Below are 26,885 nucleotides of genomic sequence, written 5' to 3'. Positions count from 1 at the left end.
TCCTAATAGGGCAGGAGGAGGACCCAACTGTCTTCAGCCCTTAGCATCATCAGATCAGCCTTGGAGAATAACTTTTGACTAAAACACAATGCTGTGAAATGATCTGATAAACAGCATCCTTTGATAGGCATTAAAGGCAGTTTAAAAACCCAGCAAATCTCTGACCAACCTGGGATGCATACACAAAACAGTAATTATTAGTAATTTGCAAAATATTATATACTGTCTTCATCACAACTCAAATAAATTATACTGTAATACCTTGGTCATTGTTTTTAGTCATTTGATAGAAAGCTCTTTAAACCTGACCTCATTTAATTCCATTAGCATGCATCTATCATTCCTGAAATCATACTTAAAAATAAAAGAAAATGTAATATGTTTCATTTTTCTTTCTACTCTTCTCTGTATTTGTATATAAGCACTTTCTCAAATGTTGGATCACAATATAAACACAACCAATACAAATAGACTCAAAGGTTTCTTGCATATTTACAATACTTTGAGTGTATTTGGATTAATTATACATAGAAAGAAGATTTTAGTATTTAAATCTGTTCCCAATATATTTGTGCCAGTTATAGACATACCAGCTAAACAGAACTGTATAGTTCAGAAGAGAAAATGGGCATCAGTCCAATTATAAATGGAAATGGCTAATGGATTTTATGCTAAAGTGCAAAGATATGAGGATTCTGCTCTGACTTGTTGTGAATAAAAATGATCCTTGTCACATGCCTCAAGTGGAAAAAAAAACATTTGATTGCACAGATGAGCCATTTACATGCCAATTATCAATGACAGATATCATACCATATCTTAAATTCAAAGCTGATATAAAGTCACTGACTATAAGGAGCTGCCTCATGCTCAGTCAGAGTATGGGGTTTCTTAATTCAGTTCTTGTAACCCTGACCGGCAGCTGTCCAAGGTTTCATAATTGGGAACATTTTCAACTTTTCTTGGAGAAACTGAAAGTTGGCCCTTTTCCATATAAACTATTGTGTTCGATCTCTAAACATAACCCCTCCTCTTTTTATTCCCACAAAGACTGTATGAAATGAGTTATAGTAAATATTGGGTATGGTTTCAATTAGCTGAAGGGAAATACACATATAGTTTCCTTTCTATTAAAGGGCAAAATGATGAAAAGTAGCAAGATTAGAAATCAAGAAAAGCTAAGGACCAAGTACAGAAAAAAGCATTTCAAGGGTAGAAAGTACTTAAAGGGACAGCTAAGTTACTATAACTTTTAGGGGGCTGTATAGGCTTCGCTTCATGATGTCATCAAGTGCATGATAAAATGTATGTGGGGAGGGGAGGAATAAGAAGCTTCAAAGGATGTGTATCAGTAGTGGTTATATAGAAGCACACATGGTACATATGCCATCTGATTCCAAGAAACTTTAAATAAACAAGAGGAAAGGTAGTGATCAAATATTTCTGCTTCACTAGTTTGTAAAGCATGTGTTAGATGAACGTAATGCCTACATTTGCTAAGGGTTTTTTGTCCAAGTCTGCACTACAAGAAAATAAGAATTTCATTATTCCCTTCCTCCCATTTTTTTTTTCCTCCAGAAGCTCTAAACATAACCAAGGTACCAATTCTAAAAGAATCAACAGCTACTGCAAGTCAGTTTCCTCCCGGCAGTTGCTCTCCAGATAGACTACAGCTCCTATTATTCCTAGCCACCAAGGTCGTTTGGAGAAGGCTATATATTGCATCCGGTTAGAGAAGCTTGTTTCAAACATCCAGAAAGTATACTTACTGTACTCCAAGTCCAGAAGGATAAAAGTGTTTTAAAGATAAAGGTTCCCCTCGCATGTATGTGGTGTTACCTTCCCACCAAAGGTGGTCCCTGTTTTTCTACTTGCATTTTTTACGAGCTTTTGAACTGCTAGGTTGGCAGAAGCTGGGACAAGTAAGGGGAGCTCACCCCATTACGTGGCACTAGGGATTCGAACTGCTGAACTGCCGACCTTTCGATTGACAGGCTCAGCGTCTTAGCCACTGAGCGTCCCTCAAAAGTGCTTTATAATCAGTTAATAAATAAATAAATAAATAAATAAATAACTTTATTGTCATTGTAGGTGTATACACAGTATACCCATACAACGAAATTCACTTAACACCCAAAGACCAGGTCCAACACATATAACAATCCCCAAACACTCCCACCCACCACAATTCTCCACCCCTAAATCACCCAAACATCCACACAATAGACCAAGTAATACTGTCCAACAGCTCACTGATGGTGGCCCTTTATTTTTAAATGGTGGCACATTTAAACTGATATAAATGTGCTAGAGCCCGCGAAACAAAATAATAAGGAAAAAAAAATCACGGAGGTATACCAATTAAAACTTTTTTTTTCTCCCCATTCAGTCAGTCCTGTCAATTTTTTCGTAAAATTGCTGGTCTGGGAAAGAAATCAGAACTTTTTAATCAATGCGAATGAAAGATTCTCAACTGAGAGACCAGAGAATGTTGAGGAGGGAATAAAGGAAGGAAAACTCCGCCGAGCAAGACTGGAAAATCCGCTGGTCGAAAGAAAACGCGACCGCCAGCAAGGCGCTTGATTGATCAAGAGCGAAAAGCGCAGGGAATTCTCTCAGGCGCTTCTACTCTCCTCCCAGCATAGCCGGAGAGAGGCAACTCCGCTGCTTGGGAAGGGAGGAAAGGCGGGAGGGAGGGAGAGAGGGAGCGAGGGAAGAGGCGTGTCTCTTCCCCACCGCCTCCGTCTCCGCTCCGAAAGCCGCTGGGCATCTCAGCCTGAGAGCGTCGCTGTCAGAGCCGGTGCCGCGCGGCGCTAAGCAAGGTTGCGCGCAGCTGAGGAGCCCAGAACCGACCCAACTTCGCAGGAGTTTTCCCTCAGCTCCTTCAGCCATGCGCTCCACGGCCAGCCGGGTTTTGCTCAGAGGAGGCGGCGGCGCCGGCTTCGGCTGCGCTTCTGTACAAGCTGCCCCGGCCACTTCGGGAGCCGCCTACTCCGGGCGCAACGAGGCGCCCGACGCCACCCCTCGCTGAAGCCAGAGGCGTCGCCAAGACTGGGTTGTTCGAGGAGGCGCACCGCCGCGCGCTCGACGCCTTGCCGGGACAGCAGAGCCGCCGTTCCCGCCTGGTGGACGGCGAAGGGGGGAGGGGCGGGGGGCGGGAAGAGGTAAGTGGGGGGGAGTGAAGGGACCGAGAGAACCCAAAGAGCGCCCGCCTGCCCGAAGAGAAGCCAGGCGGGGCAGCCGGACCCCGCCCTTCCCGGCCCCGGTCCTCGGGGGCTGAAGGCAGCCGGAGCCGCCGTTTCCCCCCTCGCGCCCCCCTTCTGTCCCCCCCCCCAAGCCATGACCTTTGGCCGGGGTGGCCCGCCGGTGGTGGTGTTGAACGTGGGGGGCACCCGCTACTCTTTCTCCCGGGAGGTGCTGAAGGACTTTCCCCTCCGGCGGGTGAGCCGCCTGCACGGCTGCCTGTCGGAGCAAGACGTGCTCGAGGTGTGCGACGACTACGACCGCGAGCGGAACGAGTACTTCTTCGACCGGCACTCCGAAGCCTTCGGCTTTATCCTGCTGTACGTGCGCTACGGCCACCTGCGCTTCGTGCCCCACATGTGTGAACTCTCCTTCTACAACGAGATGATCTACTGGGGCCTGGAGGGATCCCACCTGGACTATTGCTGCCAGCGCCGGCTGGACGACCGCATGTCCGATACTTATACCTTCTATTCGGCGGAAGACATCCGGACGGAGCCCTCCGGAGGCGGGAGCGGCAGTAGCAAAAGCAGCGGCCAGCCCGAGCAGCCCAAGGGCCAGGAGAGCGGCGATCCGGTGGCCCCACCTGGCGCCGGCGAGAAGAAATGGCTGGAAAGGATGAGGAGAACTTTCGAGGAGCCCACCTCGTCGGTGGCCGCCCAGATCCTGGCCACCGTTTCCATCCTGTTCGTCATCGTCTCCATGGTGGTGCTATGTGCCAGCACCATGCCGGAGTGGCGAACGGCTGAGAACCGAAGCCTGGAGGAGCAGAGCAGGTACACAGCAGACTCAATCAGGGAGCCTTCAGGGTAGGATGAAGTGATTAATATTTCCCCCATCGGTGGTGTGACCTCTGTCCCATCTGGTCTTCTCTGTGTCTTCTTCTGCCAGCATCAGTTTGCCACATTGGAGATCCCAACTCATTACCATCTCATTTGGCAAGGGGTAAGCTTGGTTTAACAACCAGGTGGTTCTTAAAAACCAGATAAGTAACTTCTAGGGGTCTGTATACCAACACAACTTATATATGGGTTTGGCTTTCCTGGGAATTAAGGTTAAATTTAACTGGGCTTACTTCAGGCTACTAGAAAAATCGAATTCACTGTGTGAGTCTTGTAGCGTCTACAGGTAAAACCTCCTTGAGCTCCAGTGAAACTGATAAAATAATGCTGAAACTAATCAGTCAGCCAAGTTTTCTGGACTATAGTGACTGCCTTTGGAACAAATAAATGGCCTCTTGGTATCGTGCAAAAATGTGTTGTCCCTTTCATTGGAAGGATTCTGTTCTTCTCCAGAAAGTTGTTTTATACAGAAGCTTCCAAATTTCATTCTGAGAATCCTTCCGTCAAACGGTATTTAACTTGGGAAAATCACATAGAGGCAGAAAAAAAATCTTCATTGTTCTCAAGACATTTTCTATCAGTTCCGGCTATAGGAAGAAATGTAATGAATGTTAGGTGTGTACTAACCTCATGTTCAATGCCAGGTAAGTGGCTTACAAGCCATTTAGAACTAAGGAAAGCAGCCTTTTTTAATCTGTTTTATTTTGTTTTTACCAAAAGCCCTAAGACCCACCCACCAGAGTCAGGCACAAAGACATCACACACACCAGTTAAAGAACAGGGTGTCTTTCAGCACATTCTGAGCCTAAGAATTTATTTTTGGTAACTAGACTGAACTCTCAGTTCCACAAAAATCCCCTCATGGTTAACCCAAGCCTTGTTAATTTCTGCATCTTAATTTAGAAGAAAAAGATTCCTACTGATAAACTGCAGATCTGCCAAGGATCAACTAGTAGAACTCAATTTACATTTTGTTCATCTTGCCCAGAACGTATCTCCAAGACTCCCTTGTGAAAGGTCTTATATTTTTTATGGAAGTTTAAAACAAGTTTGAAAAAAAATAGGTTTGAGATTTCAGTTTGAGATTAATCAGGTTGGAACCAATATTATCTGGCAATTTAGAGGCCAGCACTGAAATTTGCCCTGCTTTTCCTCAGATTTGTTGGCTCTGAACCACAGCTGTTATATAGCATCTCCATCTGAACTGGTTCATTCAAAGTGTGATAGAATTGTAAAATCCAGAATACCTAAATAGAATGGCCACTGTCTTTGCTCAACAGATATCTGACATTGTAATTGCAATACCTTAGGAGGGGTGCCAAGTTGGGAAAAGGGTCAAGGCAAATCCTAAATTTGCCCACAGATCACCAACTTTTTCAAAGATTATGGATTTTATAATACATTCAATCATGCATCAAACAAACATATATTTGTATTATATACGGACAGCTTTTGATGGTTTATCCCATGGAATAAGAAACAAGTGAGTGGATATATTTTCTTGGATTGTTTTTTGATGCTGTTAAGAATATACCTATAATGGTATTCTTCCATTTGTCTAATGTAGATCTATGAAAGCTTAATTACTTCCACCCACAGATGCTGGGCCAGTAATAGTATTATCTTAATTATCTTTGTGTCCCAAGTAAGAGAGGAAAATATGCCAGATTTCATTTGCTTCAAATGCCCATTATTCCTGGAATATTTTCTCTTTAGAAAATAATCTATGCCATTGATTTTGCAGAATCATATCCTTAAAGTACTTTTGTATCTGCAGTTCTGATTTTTTTCTACTTTCCACCATGGTTGCAGTCATCCAGATTTCCCCCCTTCCCCCAAGTTTTACAGTACTCAAAAGAAGTGATAGGAAAGGCTTATTACATTATTATACAATTGCACCTGCTGCCACTGAAGTACTGGAAACTGTGATTATTGCTATTTATCCTGCCCCCCCCCAAGTAAAACATTATTATAAAATAATCATCTTACTTTTTGAATAATCTTCCCATACCTATATACAAACTCCAAATTGAAACCTATATGTTGAAGAGGAAGCTTTCTAAACAGGTTACCAAAAGAGTTGCCAACCAGTTTTTCCTGAACTGGAGAAAGGGACATTTGAATTTAAATGGTGGTGGAATCATGTGTCCTGTTTCTACAGTCTGATTGCAACCATCAGATTGTACTTTACATCTGTACATACTCTTGACTTGTTCTTTAATGGAACCAGAAGATTGTACCAATTGAAATAGTCTTAGCTCAACGAGTTATTTCAAGAAGCAGGATTGCCAAATGGATTCTGCAACTTGAAAAGGGCTACAAAATAAGGTATGCTTCAAATTAAAGAACACTTTATAACCTTAATGTGAGCAACCTTATTAGTGTCATCACTCACATCGTGATTATGCATACAGATATACGGTGCTCTATTTTGCTTCCTTATATATATCAAGATCTGAATACAGTAAGATTTTTTTAATCCCATAGACATGAAACAAGTATTTTAAACAGTGTAGTTGATATATTTAGCTGATTTGTGTTTACACAATGCATTGATATTTTATTTAAATATAAAATTTTTCATGAAATTATGAAATTTTATACAAAAAATAGGATAAAATGACCCTTAAATCTAAGTAAGATGAAGTAATCTTTTAGTCTATAAACCAGCAAAGCCTTCTATTAATGAGCCTAATGATCTCCACCATATTTATTTCAAGTTTTTCCTAAGTATATGTTTTGGTTTTAAGGAGCATGGGTCATGGGCTAATCATCCAATAGGGTTGCTTTAGTGGTGTGATGAAAGCAGCTTTAACATGCCCCCTCTCCCCAAAAGATCAGTTTGACAAGTAATAACATATAGTGATATCTCTTCTATGAACAGATGTTATGTATACATATCTAACATATATAAAATATAGTACTGTTCATTTAAAAATTTATATCCTCACATTCCTGACATGCCTGCCAATGACAGATGATGATGATGATGGGTTGTGATAGTGAGCTTTATAACAGCCATTCTTATAGACTAGGCTACTTACAAATATAAAACAATAAAACAGTTAAACCCCATAGACACTGGGCCTAAAACAATCAAACCATATCAAACCAGGGCCCCCACAAACACATGAAGGGCCCCACAAACACATCATCCTCTGGCCTGAAACGAAAGTGCTTTTCTTCTTACGTGTAACAGTAACAGAGTTGGAAGGGACCTTGGAGGTCATCTAGTCCAACCCCCTCCTCATGCAGGAGACCTATACTAGGGATTCGAACCGCCGGACTGCCGACCTTTCTGATCGACAAGCTCAGCATCTTAGCCACTGAGCCCTCTAGCCAGACAGTGCTTTGGGTGTTGTCCATATCTCCGGAGGGAAGCTGTTCCAGAGGAAAGGGATTGCAACATAGAAGGCATACTTCCTTGGTCCCATAAGATGACTTGTTTATTAGAAGGGGCAGGGAGGGAACCCACTTTGCCAAAATGCATTTAGCAGGCAGAAATACTTAAAAACAAACAATCTCTCAGGTACTCAGGCCCTATGCCAGTTTACAGTGCAACAATGAAGTACAACAAATAACATCAATTAAACCAGAGAGAATAAAAAAGTAATAAATGTTACCACACACACACACACACACACACACACACACCCCAGTGATCATATAAAGTCTTAAAAACTGTAGAGATTAAAAAGAACGGAAGAGAATATTTTTAGCTCAGGATTGAACTGTGGGGTCCTTGGTTCTCCCTGAGCTTGGTTGTGGGTTTTTTGTTTTGTTTTTTGCAAACATTTCATTACCAAACTAGGTAATCTCATCAGTGCACCAAGGACCTCACATTAAAAAGAACCCTTGCTATCCCAATAGATCTTTAGGTTTCTATTAAAATCTGCCAGGAGGGTGGGGATCCACTTCTTTTTTGCTAATGGTAAATAATTCACAGAAATGTGTGTTATTGAGTTCTACATAATATACCAAATACATGCAATGAAAAAAGACACACATCTGCCTTAGAGAGTCCTAGAATTGAAAAGATCTCAAAAGTCATCTAGTCTCGCATCCTGCCACTGGAGGAAATTTAGTGTTATGTTACCTGTAGGAGATGGCCAGCTATCCAAAAGGCTGTAAGTAATGTTAAAGAGGTTTGTTTTACTGAACAGATCAAGTAGCTGTTAGTTAAATAAATTTCATGATTATAAATCTTTTCATGAAAGAACTGGCTGAAATTCAAAAGCCAAAGATTTTTAAGGCTACAATTTTTCTGTTTTTTGCCATCACATTAAGAATATATGGACTACTCTGAAGGAACAAGAAAAGTTCTGGAAATGTTTTTGATTTTGTTTTGTTTATGCATCCCCCCCCCAGTTTGTTTTTATTTTCTGAGCAACAAGATTGGTCTCCCAATCTCCCAAATGTGCTAACATCACATCTGTTTGTTCACTTTAATCGTAACAATTTGCAGAATTTGTCTGCAAGCTGCTTAGTTATGCTGATTGATAATGTGACTCGGCACTAACACAGACCAGTTTATTTTCAGCTGAATATTTTTTCAGGGGCCCTGATATTCTCCTGCACGTGGTTGTTGTCTTTTCATACAGACATTTCATCATTACAATACTAGGTAATGATAACAAACTAGCACTGATGTTGTTACCTAATCAAATGTCTGCAAGGAAACAACTAAGCTCAGAGAGCACCAAGGACCCCCCATTTCAACCCTGAGCTACAAATATTCTTCTTTAACTGTAGAATATTTTTTTTCCTACAGTTTTTTCCATACTTCTGTTTAAACCTTAGTTGTACTCATATAGGCATGTTTTTGGATAACTCTGGTTCCAGATAAAGATTTACATCCACATGAATTGGTTGATCACCTCAACCTTTGAGAGCTGTATGCAATGAAATTTCATCTTAATGTATGCCGATTAGTGTACATTCAAAGTGACAATAAAGTTATTATTCTATTCTATTCTCAAGGTAGACCTAGATTCAGCTGCCTATGTAGATCTTTCTTACTTTGTCAAAATTGCCAATTGTTCTACAGATACCTCATTTTACAGCACTGTTGTCATTGCAAGAACATCCAAGTTTGTGAGCACTTTAGTACCTGGTGGTTCATATATAATCTTAAACCAATAGTTTTGGGGCTAATACCAACCCTTTATTTTTCTTAACTGTTTTTTCAATCACTAAGTACTACAGGGGATGTGGCAGTAAAGTATGACAACAGAAAAGAAGAGATGGGAGTTTCAATGCATTTCTTCAATTTGGCTTTTGTTAAATTACTGAAAATTTAATATATGCATCTTACAAATCTATTTTTTTTATTTAAATAAAGAAACTACTATCTTAATTTGGCAATTTGCTGATGAATTTTGGCAGAATGATCCAGGAGATGCAACAAGAGGCAGGAAGACATCTTATTAGTGGCAGTTTGGCCTTCCATGCATTCTTTTTTGTCTTAATGAGATATGTGAACAGCCTAACCTAAAATTGCATTAGTTTGTTTTTGGAAAAAAATCTAACAATGCACTCACAATTTTATTTTGGGGTATTATGTAAGCTTGCTTTATCTGAGCTGCAAAACTTTAGAAAAACCACTCACTGGCAGCTGTGTGAAAACTTATTCTGCAAGTTACAAGGCTCATGTTGGCTAGTCTTTGTGCATCATAAATGCACAAAGCACATCATAAGTGCACAAAATGCACCTGATAAACTAAACAGAGACCCAACCTTTGGTGGTTGATAGCTACGTTTGGAATAATTTGGAGCAAATTATTTGCTTCTCATCTTTGGAGGACAATCTTTTTTCCTAATATTATTTTTCCAATCCTCTAGAATTTAATAATTATGAAGTTGCCAGCCGTGGCCTTCCATTTTGTAATTTATTTTTTTTTTTGCATTTTATTAGATTCTTAGAAAAGTTTAAGTTTCAACTTGTAACAATGGAACACAAATGTGGCTTGTTTGGGTGTTATTTTTTTAAGAGGGCAAGTAAAAGTGAATAGAACACATAAAAAGAGTATCATAATTTAGTTGTATAGATGTTAGCAATCTTAATACACAAGCAAATGTCTTCAAAAGATTTGAGCTTCTTTAGAAATTTCAGGAGTTTCAGGTATTTGTAGTATATGGTGCTTTTGTTGATGCAGTTTTATTCACTTTAAGTAGGACTATTTCAGATCCAATAATCCAGATTGGCATGCATATTTTTGAGAATGAAAGATAGCAAGAAAAAAATGTTTGTATGATGATATCATATGTCAAGTATTTTATTTGTAATGTAGTCTTCCAGAACAGATTGTGGAAGTGCAGATTAGTTGTCTTTTAGTTGAGAACTCTAGCCTTATATCCTAATTCTGCATGTTTGGATTAGAAAAAAAAATCCACTAAGTGAAGTACAAATAACTGTCAAACAATGTATTGCAGATTAACGTATAAGATTACTTCATGGTCTCTAAAAATATCAGGTTTGCTTTCCATGCGTAGCTGTCCCCTTCTGCTCTCAAGAATAAATAAATTATTACAATTAAGGAAGAAAACATAATGCATTTGCAACCCACAGTATTTCAGCAGGGAATATAAAAGAACCCAGTTGCTGGTGTTGCATATTGAAAACAATTTGTGTGGAAATCTCATCATCATCATTTGCAAAATAGCTTTTCTCTTTTTTGCTAAGTTAAGCACCTGATTCCCAAAGAAATCAATAATATATTTATGCTTTGCATTTAATTGCGCTCTTATTAGAGGAAGCAGGTAGCAATAGCCTCCTGACAAAAATCAAGTCATTCAAGTAACCAGCCAAATATCACTGCATGGAAACATGGGAATCTCCAAAGAGAGGGAGACTGAATCATAAGTATCCATGGCCAGTCAGAGAAAAGCTCTGTTTTTATTATTTCTTAATGGTGGCTGATTTTTTTCTGAGGCAAGATTTACCTGGCCGTTTGCAATCCACAGCCACTTGGTGTTTTTTACAGCCAAGGGATTTACCACAGTTCTGAGACAGCTGCAAGCATTGTATGTCCATAGGTCCCTGTGACATAGCGAGCAAGCTATGGATGAGCCTTAAAACAATGAAGCAGGCAGGCAGGGCACCTGCCTCAGCTCTGCCCTAAAAACAAAATGCAGTCCCCAAGGCAACAATCATACATACTTCATTCTCTTTGTTCCCACTGAAACTACAAGAAAAGCTTAACTCAGCCATGAGATTAATAAGAAAAGAGGGAAAAAAGGGAAGAAGGGGACAAAGCAGCAAAGTACAGAATAATCACTTATGAATAAAGACAAATATAAGTGTCCCAGGATAATATTGTCTGGGTCAAAGGCAAAACCTCTGGTCCCGGTAACAGATCCAGATTGGATCCTGAAACAATCACTTAGCCTGTTATTTGGATTGTGTGGATATGAGAAACCAGAAACTTAAGGTTGCTTAATACGCATTCCTTTTTCTTTAAATGTTCTAGGACAGTGAAGGCTAACCTTTTTGCCATCGCGTGCCAAAAGCGGAGGGAGCATGGGCACCCATAATTCAATGCGCCCCACCCCCTACGAATGCACACACGACCCCCCAGCGCTCCCTCCACTTTTGGCACGTGATGGCACGGTGGGCCATGTAGGCCTGTTTTTCACTTTCTCCAGGCTCCAGAGGCTTTCTTGGAGCCTGGGGAGGGTGAAAACAACTTTCCCCATACCCCTGGAGGCTCTTCGGAAGCCGGAAATGACCTGTTTCCGAATTTCCAGTGGGCCCAGAAGGCCCGAAAATCAGCTGGCTGGCGTGCGCATGCGCACTGGAGCTGAGCTAGGGCAACACTCGCGTGCCCTCAGATATGACTCTGCCTGCCACCTGTGGCATGCATGCCATAGGTTCGCCATCACGGTTCTAGGATGATGGCAGGAGCAAAGTTGCTGTTTTTAAAAGAATGCTTGCGTTACCTTGATGAGGATGAATTACGGGGAGAAAAATTTTGCTAGTCTAATATAACATCTTAAAACCATTACGTGTATATATAATGTAACCATATTGTTTGAAAAACAGGATGGTAGTTTTCATGGGAATAAACATGTGGAAAATAATACACAGCAGGTTTTCCCTTTCTTCTGTGAAAGAGGAATGGAAGAGCTGAGCTTGAATTTCTTTAGCTTTTGAAAACGTAAGCTCCATTTTTCACTTGGTTGCAAATGGCAGAGACCTCATAAAGGACCTTGGCCTGTGAATTTCATTTCACAGTAAATGAATTCTGAGCATAACCTATTGAATTATATGCTATGGAAAATCTAATCCTGGGAAGCTTTTTTAGTGCTTTAGTGTAATAGGTAATAGGCAATACTACCTGACACTATGAAGCCACATAGAACACATGCACACTAATCCTGTAATGACAGTAAATCTGTTTAGTGGATGCTTTTAGAGCTTTAGAGATGAATTTAGAAATTTGTTAGCCTCAGAAACAAGACTGAGCCATCCAGCTCTTAACACCATATGTATGAGGCATGAGTCTGGTTGTATTTAGCTGAGCATAAAATGACTGGATTCTTAAACAGAATTAAACCTCAGCATCTGTTTCTGCAAATGTTAGCTACCATTAACTAGGCAGCTAATCATATCAATCAAAAGCTATCATTTTGCTGATTGATATTCTAAAGAATGTCAATACTGTAGCAGAATACTCATACTTGAATGAAAACTAAAACTTTTGTTATAAACTAAAAGAAAGTTGGCAGTCTTATCCTGTAAGCATTTAAACTTCATTTTAAATTCCCCTTAAAATATAGATAACTACGGTAAGACATATTTACACCACATTCAAATCCACAAAAGAATCCACAAATCCTTTTAAATTTTTAGTTGTATGACTAGACCTCAATTTGGAGCATTCAGTAGAGTTGGATTAGTTTCCCATCAGTCTTAACAGTACAGTTACCATAGATAGGCTTGCTGAGGTACTGGAAATTGTTGTCTAATCCAGCTGCTTTAGGAAGAAAAGCTAAGAACATATTTATCGTTTTTAGCACATGCTAAACACTGCAGCAAATGTATATGCATTTTTTTCCTGGGGAAAACTTCACAATTTAATGGGATTTACTTTCAGTGAAGTAGACGGAATTGTGGCTTAAGATTTTGCTTTGTTTGTACTGAATGGAATGTCTTCAAGTTTAGGAATTGATAAGCAGAGGATTGTCAGTTTCCAAATATGTTATTACCAACTGGCTTTGAAGCTTAGGGAGATAAAATGGATAAAGGCCAAAGGAAGCAACAAGAAGGCTTATTTGGTTTTTGAAGAAAGGGAGAACAGATAGGACCTCCAGTGCATCAAACATAGTTGCACAAAACCTCTTGAACTGGGGTTATTTGATAATTTGATCTAGTGCTCAATTGTCTCCCTGCAAGATTACTTAGGAGCCCCTTAGCTCTTATGGGCAAGTCACCCTTTTTCTTCCTTTGTAGCATCATTCTCTAGATCAGGGTATCAAACTTGATATCATTGACAGCTGTATCAGGGTTGTGTTTGACCTTGGGGGGCCGGGGTCGGTATGGCCAGGTGGGCGTGGCCAGTTTGTGGTGGCCCAAGCGCTCTGCCAGCAAAAAATGGGCTCTCAAGCTCCGTTTTTGGCTGCCACAGCATCCTGCAACCCTCTGCCAGTTAAAACGGAGCTCGCAGCCCTCCCGAGCTCCTTTTTCACTGGCAGAGGGCTTCAGGAAGCCGTGGCAGCCGAAAACAGCACTCACAAGCCCATTTTCGCTGGCAGAAGCACTGCAGGCTGGTCGTTCGCTGTTTCCAGGACGGTCCCATGGACAAGATCTAAGTATCCCTCAGGCCGAATCCGCCCCCCCCACCAGGCCTTGAATTTGACACCCCTGCTCTTATTATACACTGAACTATTTTGGAGGCAGATCTAAAATATGGGAGAGAGCTACATTGCTACATTGGCTTATGCTATTTGGAGTGATACTGAGAACTAAGAGTTGTTTTCTTTCCCTCCCTCTTTCTCATGCTAAAAAAGTTGCTGGCTCTTAAACATTGGAAGGATAATAAATGTTACACGAGTTCCCTTTTAGCACATATTTGCATCATATTTATAAGCTTCATCTTATAAAACATTATGTGAAATCCATATAAGGATTTCATATAGTAGAACTTGAAAAAATGCTAATATTTTTGAAAAGGATTTTAATCAGTGACCAGTGTTAATCAAACTGGACCAATAGTTCCATAGAATTATAGAATCATAGGGCTGGAAGGGACCTTGGAGGTCTTGTAGTCCAATCTCTTGCTCAAGGCAGGAATCCTTATACCATTCTGGACAAATTGTTGTCCAATCTTTTCTTGAAAACTTCCAGTAATGGAACATCCACAGCCCTGGGAAGCAAGCTGTTCCATTGCTTAATCACTCTGTCAGAAAATTCCTTCTCATTTCCAGTTGACTCTCCATGAGCTTCCACCCATTGCTTCCTCCATTGCTGCTATGGAGAATAAATTGACATCCTCTTCCACATGACAGCCCTTCAGATATTGAAAGAGTGCTATCTTTATTAAGCTAAACATACCTAATTCCCTTAGTCATTCATTGTATGGTTTAGTCTTCAGGCCCCTTATCATCTTTAATGCTCTTCTCTGCACTGTTTTTTGAATTGTGGTTTCCAGAACTGGTTGCAATATTGCAAGTGTGGCCTCACCAGTACAGTATAAAGCAGTACTATCACTTCCCTTGATCTTGATGCTATCCTTCTTTTGATGCAGCCTAGATGCATTGGGTTTTTGGCAGCTGCCACACACTACTGATTCATATTTAAGCGACCACCAGGACACCTAAATCCCTCTCAGAGATACTACTTTTGAGCCAGGTACCTCCTATTCTATACCTATGCAAATGGTTTTTCCTGCCTACTTTTCTCACCATTGAACTGATCTGATTGGATTGGTTCCAATGCTCAAGTCTGTCAAGATCCATGAATCTTGAGCTCATCTTCCAAAGTGTTAACTTTCCCCCTTTGGTTGTTGTCATCTTTGATGAGTTTCCCCTTCTATCCTCTCGTCTAGATCATTTATGAGGATTTTGAAGAGCACCAGGCCCAAAACTTTGAGGTACCCCACTTCATGCTTCCCTCCATGTAGATGTACATGGAATGGTCCACTTCGTCAATACTTATTGAAGTCCAAGTACACTATATCCACAGAATTTCTCTGATACACTAATTTAATCGCTTTATCATAGAAAATAATAGTTGGTCTGTTGATCTGGCATGATCTGTTTTTAACAAACCCGTGCTGGCTTCCAGTAATTGCCTTGTTCATTTCTAGATGTGCACAAAAGTGCTGCTTGATTTTTTTCTTTTCCCAGGAGTTTTGTAGGTATCCATGTTAAGCTGATTGGTCGGTAGTTTCCTGTAGTTTTTTGTCATTGGAACCACATAAGCTCTTTTCCAGACCTTTGACAGTTCCCCTGTGCTCCAGGAGTTCTAAAAGATTTGATTCATAAATCTTATCGATTTTACCTATTTTGACCTGCATTCCTGTTCTGTCTCCCATAGTGCTGCTTTTGATAGGTTGGGCTATTTTCCTTTTTGCGTAAAGGCAGAGGAAAGAAGGAATTAAGCAGTTCTACTTTTTCCCTGCCTGTTTGATCTGTCATAGGATAGATTTATGCAAGGGTGGGTACAGAAAGAACAGCTGTGAAGGAGATTGTTGGCATAGGCAAAAATGAGGAATAGCAAATATAAAACAAGCAAAATAAATACAAATAGCATTGTGCTAGATTTGATGAGCCACGGAATCCTAAGTATACTTGGAAGTAAATCTTCCTTCTAAACAAATAATAAATATTATTCTACCCCAAATTCACATTTACTTGTAAACAATTCAAAAAAGCGATTGGGATTGTGTAAGGGTAGCGGTGGAAATATGCTGTTGGTTTCTACAGGTCCTTTGATGCAAGAATAAAAGCACATCCTCATCCACAAACTGATGTTGTCAAGTTTAATCACAGGCTGTCTTGTCTTTTGTCCCCCCCCCCTTCATGTTTCTTGTCTTGTATATTCCATTTTATTCAGATATTTAGTGGATGATGAGGCCACTCCTTTGATTTTTTCTATTTTTAGCTCTCAACAAATTTTCAGAAAAAATTAATAAAACTTTGTAAAGAAAAATGTGCAATTTGCAACTGAAAGCTGTTTTGACAGCTCAGAATATAATTACTTTGAATACAACAAACTAGCCTTATTACTGATTTAAAAAAAAATTCTGAAGCCGTTTAAACTAGAAGTCTGTTTTATTTAAGTCTTCTCCCTAAAACCAAAAATTAACAAAGTAATTAAATGAAAGGACTGGTTTAGAGTAATCTCCCAAGACTCAGAGACCTAAATTTAGAATAATCATACAATTGTTAAAATAATTTTCTTAGAAGTGTAATAAATATTCTAAATTAAAGAAAGTTGAATTCAAAAGAAATAAAATGACCCTATCTATTGGAATATTTAGTTTCATTATTTTTCATGTCGGCTCTCTCTGTGTCCCTGCAAGTAATGCTGAACTACAATTTTGAATGAGTTTAATTCCTAAATATATGGGAAATTCTTGGAGATTCAAAGTCCCTGCTCTCCTTCTGGTAAACTCTGAAGATCTGGTTCTTTCTCCAGGCCTTCGATTAGGATGAATGGAGGAGGAGGAGGAGGAGGAGGAGGAGGAGGAAGGCCTTTGTGAGAGTTCACTTGTGGGTCATTCCTTCCGGTAAGCTGTTGTTATTTTTTGACTAATTATTTTTCATCCTCTGTCTGCCTAGACTCATTTGGAGTCAGGTGCCCTTATAAATATGTCAAATAAATCAGGGGTCTCCAACCTTGGCAACTTTGTGGACTTCAACTCCTAGAATTCTGGGAGTTGTTTTTTTTTTAATTTGATTTATATGCTGCCCTTCTCCGGAGACTCAGGGCGGCTTACAATGCGTTAAGCAATAGCCTTCATACTTTTGTATATTTATACAAAGTCAGCTTATTGCCCCCACAAACTGGGTCCTCATTTAACCTACCTTAGAAAGGATGGAAGGCTGAGTCAACCTTGAGCCTGGTAAGACTCGAACCTGCAGAAATTGCAGGCAGCTGTGTTAATTACAGGGTGCATTAAACCACTGTACTACCAAGGCTCTGAGTTGAAGTCCATAAGTCTTAAAGTTGCCAAGGTTGGAGACCCCTGAAATAAATAGTATCCTCCCAAATCTTAGCAGAGCACCAGATTAGAAAATATTACTATGTTCTCCATTGGAACTAATTTTTTTTTAAAAAAAGGATTGTAGTTCAGCATTACAAGGTGGGGGAGGTATACAGGAATTGTTTACATTACTACTGAGTAGATATATAGCTTATTGTATAACATATTACTCTATATTTATTTACTTTTTTGTTCCTTAACAGAATTATGTATGGAACTAAATTGGAAACCACAGTCCAGGGTAAACCAAGATTGCATAATTCATTGTTTAAACTAAAAATAATCAGAGCAAAGTTAACATGTACCACTCTGAAATAAAATGTTGCCATTGTTGCATTTATTGGGATTTTGACAGATTCTGCTACTCTTCATCAGGAAACAGGTTTCAGAAAGCAGAATGAAGAGTAAATAATGAAACAAGAATAAAACAAGACAGAGAAGGCTTCCCTGATGAAATGGAGGAAAATATGCATAATTGAATAGTTTAGGCTCTATTATGAATTAGAGCATTCAGGTTATGTTCAGGTTATGTTAGATGAGCAGAACTAATCCGCCCATTTTTAAAAATACATAATCTAGTTCTTATTTGGATATGTTTCTAGTCTTAGGTGACATACATTCTCTTGATAGGTAGTGAACTAAATGTAAATCATGTTATTAAGTTTAAATAATATGTAAAGAATGATTGGCCAAGCTCTCAATACCATTGTCTCTCTAAAATGCAATGATAATAATTATAAAGGATTGAAAAACAAAGTTAAAACACTCTACCCACAAATTAAGTAAAAAAAAAAACCCACCCATTTCAATACAAAAAGATTGCACCATATTTGCCTGAAAAAAAAATCAGTCTTCAATTTGAGGTATTTCCCTTCCCCATTCCCCCACCATCAACAACTCTAAAGACAAACCAACAGCCCTAAAGACAAACAACCCTAAAGACAATTTTCTACATTGTAGAAAAACTACAATGTAGACAAAAGCCCTGTGGCATGTTGAGCTTCCAGTATGAGTACTAATTCTATTTGAATTCAGTCCTGGAAATTTCCCCTTCCTTGATAAATGGGTTTAGGTCACACACACACACACACACACACAAAACTATCATAAACCTTACTTCAAAAAATAGCAAAGATAGGACAAACAAAAATATTAACTGAATTAATAATTACTGATTATTAATTACTGATAAAATAAGGTACTGAGTTTATAACATTTATTATCTAGATGCATATACCAACCATTATGTTTCGGCACACACAAATCATTCCTACACAGAAGCACAGAAACATACCTTTCTACTTCCAGAGAAACAACAAAGAAATAGGAAATAGATGGAGATGAAGTGAGGGGAAGGAGTAGCTTTACACAGAATGAAAGAAAAAAGAAATCCTGCTTAGACTTTAGAAAAGGGATTAAAATTGATCAGGAAAATATCTTCAAACAAACCTTCAGGCATCTATGCTTTTCAATAGTGATACCTTCAGTCATTTGCATCATCTCCCCATTTTTTATTTTTTATTCTCAATGACAGTTTCTTTTCTTTTCATTCAATTCACAGGTAAGTATTTTGGAGGAAATACTTTCCTTTCTTGGTGAAAATCGTACGGAAGTATTGAAACATCGTATACAGTGGAGATGGATATAAAACAGCCTGAGCCAAAAGTACAACTATGGGAGGACTCTGTGATTAACTGTTTTAACGTATCTCCATCAGGGCCGGATTTAGATGAAAAGAGGCCCTAGGCTATTCCACTTATGAGGCCCTTTCACCTATAATGAAAGTGTAATTTTAATTTTGCTAACGATTTGAATGTAGGCCCTTCTTGATCTTGAGACCCTAGGCTGAAGCCTAGTTAGTCTATAGGAAAATCCGGCCCTGATCTCCATTGTGGAATGACAAATGCTGAAATGATTCCAGCTTTGGAGTTTTCTTCCTGAGTTTTGCTCATCTTGCCATAGGATTTGGCATCCCATTTTGACTTCCAGAGACTGGGTCTGAATTTTCAGACTCTTTTAGCTGCAACATAAGGGAAGAAGTGGGCAAAGAAAGGGGTGGGGTTCTCTTTTTAATACCCAGCTGATAGAAGTCTAAGAAATGCAGAAATGAAAACCAAGTGAATTTCAAAATGTCATTTTTGCCATTTTGGAATTAATTCAGGAAAACAGTAGGGTAGAACCTCTGATGGTGTTATACAGTGTTCTTTGGGCTCTTTTTATATACATGAACAATTTGGACATGGAGTCCAAATTGTGCAAAGAGATTGGTTGAGGTCCCTCAGTGCAGCCCCCCCCCAATTTTCAGAATTACAGTGCAAGTGCTCTCTTCCTCATGCATTACAACTTCTGGAATAATAGCACTGCTAGACTGGAACCTCTGCTTTGTTTTAAACTTTGCTGTTTTGAAGAAACAGCAAGAATATAGTTTAGCATGATTTTAGAGGTGGGAAGAAGTTGAGCGATCATTGTAGAGCGTCCTTTCCCAACAAACCAGGTCTTTTAGATGAGTTGGAATTTAATCTCCCTAAGTAGAACTATCACGTCTGGTGTGCAAATATCTGGATGCCCACTGGATAGAAACCAACTCTTCTTTGCTCTTTACTGGACATCTGGAACATTGCAACCCTACCATACTATGCTAGCTCAAAGAATGGCCAACTGAAGTCCAACACGTATGGAGATTACCTAATCTATGGAAGCTTTGGATCTCCTTTGGCTTTTGTTTTGATGACTCAGGTTGCTGCAATGGTTAACTCTGTGTTCTGTTCAAAAAGCATTAGGCATGTCTGAGCATGATATTCAGCTTGAATCAGAAGAATCATCAATGTTTTAGAGCTTTTGTTTGAATTCTAACATTTCTGCTGCTCTTTCAAGGTTGTAATAACAGAGAGCCGTTCCATTCTGTTTCGTGATTTCAAATGCTTTGGAGGACTGCTTGAGGTATTTTACTGCTGAATAATAATCATTCATCCAGAAAAGCATTTTAAATGGCCCAACACTAGTATTTTGAAGAGGTATTCACAGAGAAATTAAACTGCAGTATAGTTTGAACCAAATATAGGAATATTAAATTGTTTCACACATATATACAACTCACTCCTTCCAAAATCAAAGAAGTAAATGAAAAGATATATGAAACATTTAACCTGACCAACATCTTAAAGTTCTCAGATTTTAATGATAATAATCCCTTCTCTTAGAAATCAAAATATTTTTAAAATAGCTTTAGGAAAACATAACCAGGTGAGAGATGTACATAGATGACTTTTAACATAATGATTTTTGGAAAGACAGACAATAAGCAGAGATCTGTATAAAGCCCAATTTGACTTTGAATTTGGCACGCTTGTCTACTAAAAGTCTGAGTCTATGTCTGTGTAAAAGTGTCCATTAAAGACGCCTCTAGCATTGAAAAATATTCTCAATGAAGAGTTTCAAAGAAATGTAATAGTTTTGCCTATGTTCTTTTTGACAGGATAATTGAAGCAATTTGCATCGGCTGGTTCACGGCAGAGTGCATTGTGAGGTTCATTGTCTCCAAAGACAAGTGTGAGTTTGTTAAGAGACCACTGAACATCATTGACTTGCTGGCTATCACTCCGTATTATATTTCTGTGCTGATGACAATTTTTACAGGAGAGAATTCTCAGCTTCAGAGGGCCGGAGTCACCTTACGGGTTCTGAGAATGATGCGGATTTTTTGGGTTATTAAATTGGCCCGCCACTTCATCGGCCTCCAGACACTCGGACTGACTTTGAAGCGATGCTACAGGGAGATGGTGATGCTGCTCGTCTTTGTTTGTGTTGCGATGGCAATTTTCAGTGCTCTTGCCCAGCTTCTTGAACACGGACTGAAAATAGGAAAACCCAATGAAGGCTATGCAAGCATTCCTGCTGCTTGCTGGTGGGTTATCATCTCCATGACCACAGTTGGTTATGGGGATGTTTGTCCAATCACGATACCTGGAAGGATTCTTGGAGGGATTTGTGTAGTCAGTGGAATTGTTTTGCTAGCCCTGCCTATTACATTCATCTACCACAGCTTTGTGCAGTGTTACCATGAGCTCAAGTTCCGGTCTGCTAGGTATAGCAGAAGTCTTTCTGCAGAATTTTTAGATTAACAAATAGCACATATTGCATTTCATAGCAGAACTTAATATAGTGAAGAAAGTAGTAAGTTCTTCCTCATTGTTTTCCATCTTGGTGTCTGAGGAATTATGAAGCTGGTACAATACTCTGTGACTTAAGAGGAATATCTCCCTGTTCTGTTTGAGGGAAGGTCTGTTTGAGGGAAGGTCACTTGCTCTTCACCTCAGAAGAGCCGAGATTCATAAGGGAGAAAACATCTTCATTTTCATTGTCTCAGCAGGTGTGAAAGTTTCCACACTCATTTCTCCAAATACTGAGAAGTCCTAGATGGTATGCACTATTTAGAGCTGAACGCATCTATGTGTTTTTAAAACACTCTTGATTTTGAAATGCATTTCAAATGACATATCAATAAGAAGTGTCCAACTGTTAATTACCAGGACCACACGTAACAGCCTGTGGATAGTCAAGGGCCAAGATACTGGAGACACAAAGGGGCAGAGCCAAGATGTTCTTTTTTTTCCCCTTCAAAGTTTTGATCAGAAAGGAAGAGTTGCTGTTGTTTTTCAAACCATGGTAAGTCTATTTTAGGGCATTCTGGAGGTATATCTCATGTCAAAATGGCAGAAAATGATGCCACCAACTTTTAGTAATTATAGTCAGAGGTAGATCCAGAGCTGCAAATGAAATGGTTGGGGACAAATATATTCTTGTAGGCCTTAAATTGCTCCCTTCATAGATACAAAGAAACATATTCACCCAAACATATACATTTTTTTTAAAAAAAATACTGGTCAGATCCAAGTTTATGTAGAAGAAACCCATGAAAATGACTGAGATTCGTTAGCTATCACTATTTTGTCCAATTTATTTCAATTTTTGAATTTTTTCTAAGAACATTTCAGTTTGTATTTGACACAATACATACAGGTCTTGGTTTCAGTATAAGGAACAAAGTTACTGGTATTGTACGCAAAGAATTATGGGGAAATTGTGATTCTTTATGTTGAAATTTACATGAAAGCTACTCTTGAAAGTTGGGTATCTTGATTCAGTGTGGGGAGGACAAGCTGCTTTTCCGAGAGGAAAAAGCTAATCAGAATCGTGGAATACAAATTGAATAGTAATAGTAATAATAGTAGCAGTAATAGTAATAGTAGTAATGAAGGTCAATCTTCAGAATAGACCCAGTGAAGGTCCTTGGATTGTAGCTTTTTGTTTATGAGTTGCAATTTATAGCAGGGATGTCCAATCTTGGCAATTTTATATCAGTGGATTTCAATTCCCAGAATTCCCCAGCCAGCATTTTGGCTGGGGAATTTTGGGAATCGAAGTCCACAGGTCTTAAAGTTGCCAAAGTTCGACATTCCTGATTTATAGCAATAGTACAAATGTTTTTTGAAAAAAATCATTGTCCTCTTTCCCAAAATCTGCTATTGAAGGCAAACCCTAAGGCAAGTTTAAAATCTTCCTGCAGAAAATTGACATGATACTTTGAAGCACATAATGGCCAAATACTGGAGATTTAAAAATATACCATTGCTAGTACCATGCATGCTCTTTTTTGTCATCCTTTCCAGTTACAAGCCTTGCACATTTCTTCAACAATGTCAGAAAAACAAAGTTTGAACAGATACATAATTAGATAAAGGAATGATATTTGAAACATGAACAATGATTTCTATTTCTCATCTCTCATGAAGAGTATTTATATTTTTTCCTATTAATCGTACGTAAAATATCCTCCTTAATGTCAGATGCCCTGAGATCAGTCATTTTAAAATACTACTATAGAGTTTTTCTCAGAAGCTTATTCAACTAAAAACTTACTAAAAGTAAACTGTATAATTTATTTTAATATAAAAACACTGGTTAAAAATTATTCCGAATCCTTTCAGTGAATTGAAGAATGAAGAACATGGCAGTCAAACCATTACTGCATTTAATGAGATGCTTTATGGTGCTACTGTCACTTTAGGAAATAATCTAACTTTGTTACAGTCAAGTAACTCTGTATTAAAGCATTCAAAATCAGTAAAGTTTCCAGATTAGAGATTCACAGTTTAGATGAGAATCTGTCATCTCTGGAGGTTTTTTTCTGATATATTTTTCTGTGGGCCTATTTTTTTTCACCCTTTTAAAAAAATGTCTAGGATTCCAATCGTAGTAACTTTTACATGGCAATAAGTCAAAGTGATACAATGGAACCAAAGATGAATTATTGAAGAGAGCTGTCATGAAACATAACTTTGAACTTTGACAATTTGATAGATGTTTTCAGAGAGGGTTTGCTATGTGAACTAAACATGACTTATGCAGCAAACTAAACTTCATTACTATGAAGACTTGTAAAAAATACCTTGAATTTCCCCATATCACAATACAATACCAGGGTGATGGTTATTGATGAGTTCAGATCCTTGCTGCTCCATGACATGAATAAACAGCTTTGTGTAGGCTTTTGTCTCACAGTTCAAATCAGAGATTATTAAGAATGTTAGGAGATACTGGATGAATCAGGCCACTGCCCATCTTGTGCCCTCTTCTGTCTCACAGAATGATCAACTTGATAGATTCAGGCAATAACATTCATTGGCTATTGTTTGCCAGCAGCTGATGTTTTGAAGTGTGTTATCTGGGATTTAGAAGGTAATATTTAGCTGCTCAGCCTGCCTCGCACCCTTAAAAACATAAAAAATAATGGCCATTACTGTAGTTGAGGACAATGAATTTCATAGTTTTAACTACCTGTTGTACAAAGAAAACTTTTCTTTTATCAATCCTGTTGTGTGAATAAAATAGATAATGCCATAACTCAGACCTGAGTGCCTTGGAGGAAGGATAGATACAATTGTGACAGTAAATATACATAGTTCCCTAGGGAAATAGAACAAATATATACTTGATATATGGAATAATTCTCCAAATTAAATTTTGTGTGGAAAAGGCAATTGACTGTATTCGTCCAGTTTCTAGAGAAAAAAAACCCAAACTATCTAGCTATATTTCCCCTGAGATTATTTTTATAATCATGAGCACTTTCCCCTTTTTAATATAATAAACATATTTTGGATTATCACCAAATTTATATCAACTATGTTGCATTCAAATAGGATTTATTATCTTCAAGTCCAACAGTGATTCTTATTAAAAGAAACATATCTGAATAAACACCCTTCCAAATAATTTATTGACTGAACAAATGAAAATAAAACACTGATATGCAAGAGGAGCTGCTAGCTCAATGTAAGTTGTACTATGTAAAATATAGCATGTATATGCATTCTATATTAAATGTAGAACTGATTTTTTTTAAAAAAAAACATGTTCTTGTACTACTTAGTGGTACTATTTATATGACTTGAAAAGCTGCCATAATGACCAGACTTTGTGCAGAAGAGGAATAAGAAATAATAAGCCAAAGAAATTAACCAATGAGGTAAGAAAAAGGAAAGTCAATATTGTAATAATTTAGTTTACACCAGAACCATTCAGTCCTCCTCTTCTTATCTTTCTACACTTGCAAATCATCCTTGTTGCACCCCTGAAAATCATCATCGTGATTTTCATCACTCCATCATTTCACCAGGCATTCCTTTTCATAGCTCCTACATTTCTGTGTTACGCTGTAACATGATTCTTTTCATTCATGCATTGTCCTTTGTTGCTCATAATTTTCACGTCTCCCTTTTAAAGTTCTCATCAACTCTACCTGACCATGACATTTTAAGTTTCCCCTTTCCATTTGACCCATTCACTCTTCCTTCATATACTTGTTTTGCAATTCATTCTTATGACCAAACCAGCTCAACATATTTTTATGCTGTTCATTCACTTGCTACCTTTCCCCTAATTTGGAGAACAAAGATGTCTTTCTTCCCCAGGTGCATTTTCACACATATATTAGGCAAATTACAAAAGTTTAGAATGGAAGCTACATCCATATTTTAATCTTTCTCCAATTATACCATCAGAACTTGCAGATTTATCATGTTCTCACAGCATTTATTAGTTCCATTTTTCTTGAGCATTGAGGGGTTTTCTTTCAACATACTGCTGTCATTCCCATATACTTCTCTAAAATTCTTCTTTCAGGATTCCCCTATTTTGATTTCATTCTAAATCAACCATCAGAATTGCTCTGCATTTTCTTTTCATTTTTCCTAGCTGTTCCTTGCTCTCCTTGATTACAATCTTTGCAACTCTTTTTTCTATTTTTCTTATGTGTCTATTTCTCAGTCATAGCCTCTTTCACTCCATCATTTCACCAGGCATTCCTTTTCATAGCTCCTACATTTCTGTGTTACGCTGTAACATGATTCTTTTCATTCAATTCCAAGGAATTTTTATATTCTCTTGCTGTATGTTCAATTTCTATTCACTTTGTTAGATAACATTTGTCTATAATATTTTATAGAATTCATTTCTCTTTTTGCAAGTATTTCATTACAAGCTTTTTTTGCATCCTTACTTTTCTTTCATGTCCATTATTCTATCAATTATCTCATAAGGAATCATAATAATTATTTCAATAAGACTTTTAAGTCAATCTGTTTTCATGTGTATGCATGAATAGACATGCTTAAAATAAGTATTTATATATTTTTATACTATAATAATCATGACTCTTAGCAGCATGCAAAAATAAAACATCCATTACAAACATAAATGCACTAATAACATTCAGAAATGGAATAATAAAACCCCCCAAATAAAACAACATATATTCTGATAGCATTATTTAACAATAAATCTGGTTTGCTATAATGTATAAGGTGCTGGACTAGAAACCAGGAACCCGTGAGTTCTAATCAGGGGTGGGTTCTACTTACCTTCACACACGCGCTCTTCTGCGCATGCGCAGAAGCATTCTGATGACATCAGAGTCGGTGGGCGGAGCCTCCTGCTGGTTTTACTATTGGTTCTATAGAACCGGTACGAACCAGGGGCAACCCACCACTGGTTCTAATCCTCCTTTAGGCACAAACCCCAGCTGGGTGACTCTCTAGGTCAGTTTTCTCTTTAGCCCAAGGTTGGTAGAGATTATAAGAAAAAAAGTAGGCAGGAGCATTATGTGCAGCATCTTGAATTGTGCAAAATAAAGTCAGAATATAATAATAATAACTTCTGGAAGGTTACTCTAACTTGCTTTCATATTTCAGAGGTAGACTGTCTACAACATGGCAGCATGAGAGAAAAGTACTTCCTCCTAAGATCTGTTCCCTTTATTTCATAGTCCTGGGGAATTGCCTGTATTTTTATGATGATGTTTATATAGGATGGATTGATTCTACTATTTGAAATAACTGAACCTTTTTTTAAGACTCTTGCCAATCACCATTCTTGTTCATTCTTGAGTCTCTGAATAAGCCAATCATTTTTCTGTAATTTTTGAGCAGGACTTTTCACTCATCAATTCATGTCAACTAGCAGAATAGTTCTTTCTTCCCGACCCCATTATGTTAATTCAGAATGTGGCACAATTATTCCCAAAACTCATCTC

At 38.4% G+C, this 26,885-nt stretch overlaps 1 protein-coding gene across 2 annotated transcripts; it reads left to right on the top strand.

The window, feature by feature from the left end:
* Nucleotides 1-2,743: 2,743 nt before the first annotated feature.
* Nucleotides 2,744-24,705, top strand: KCNG3 (potassium voltage-gated channel modifier subfamily G member 3). Of its 2 annotated transcripts, none has more exons than XM_034427691.3 (2): nucleotides 2,744-4,019; nucleotides 20,769-24,705. In XM_034427691.3, exons 1-2 carry the CDS (start codon nucleotides 3,340-3,342, stop codon nucleotides 21,412-21,414), a joined length of 1,326 nt encoding a protein of 441 aa, XP_034283582.1. In that variant the 5' UTR covers nucleotides 2,744-3,339; the 3' UTR covers nucleotides 21,415-24,705. The 2 variants fall into 2 exon arrangements, with proteins under 2 accessions (XP_034283582.1, XP_034283581.1); XM_034427690.3 differs by having other exon boundaries at nucleotides 2,764-4,052.
* The last annotated feature ends 2,180 nt before the right edge of the window (nucleotides 24,706-26,885 follow it).

Source organism: Pantherophis guttatus, chromosome 1 (assembly GCF_059756535.1).
Source record: "Pantherophis guttatus breed Tessera chromosome 1, ASM5975653v1, whole genome shotgun sequence".
Lineage (NCBI taxonomy): Eukaryota > Metazoa > Chordata > Lepidosauria > Squamata > Colubridae > Pantherophis > Pantherophis guttatus.
This window is presented reverse-complemented; position numbering and strand designations above follow the sequence as displayed.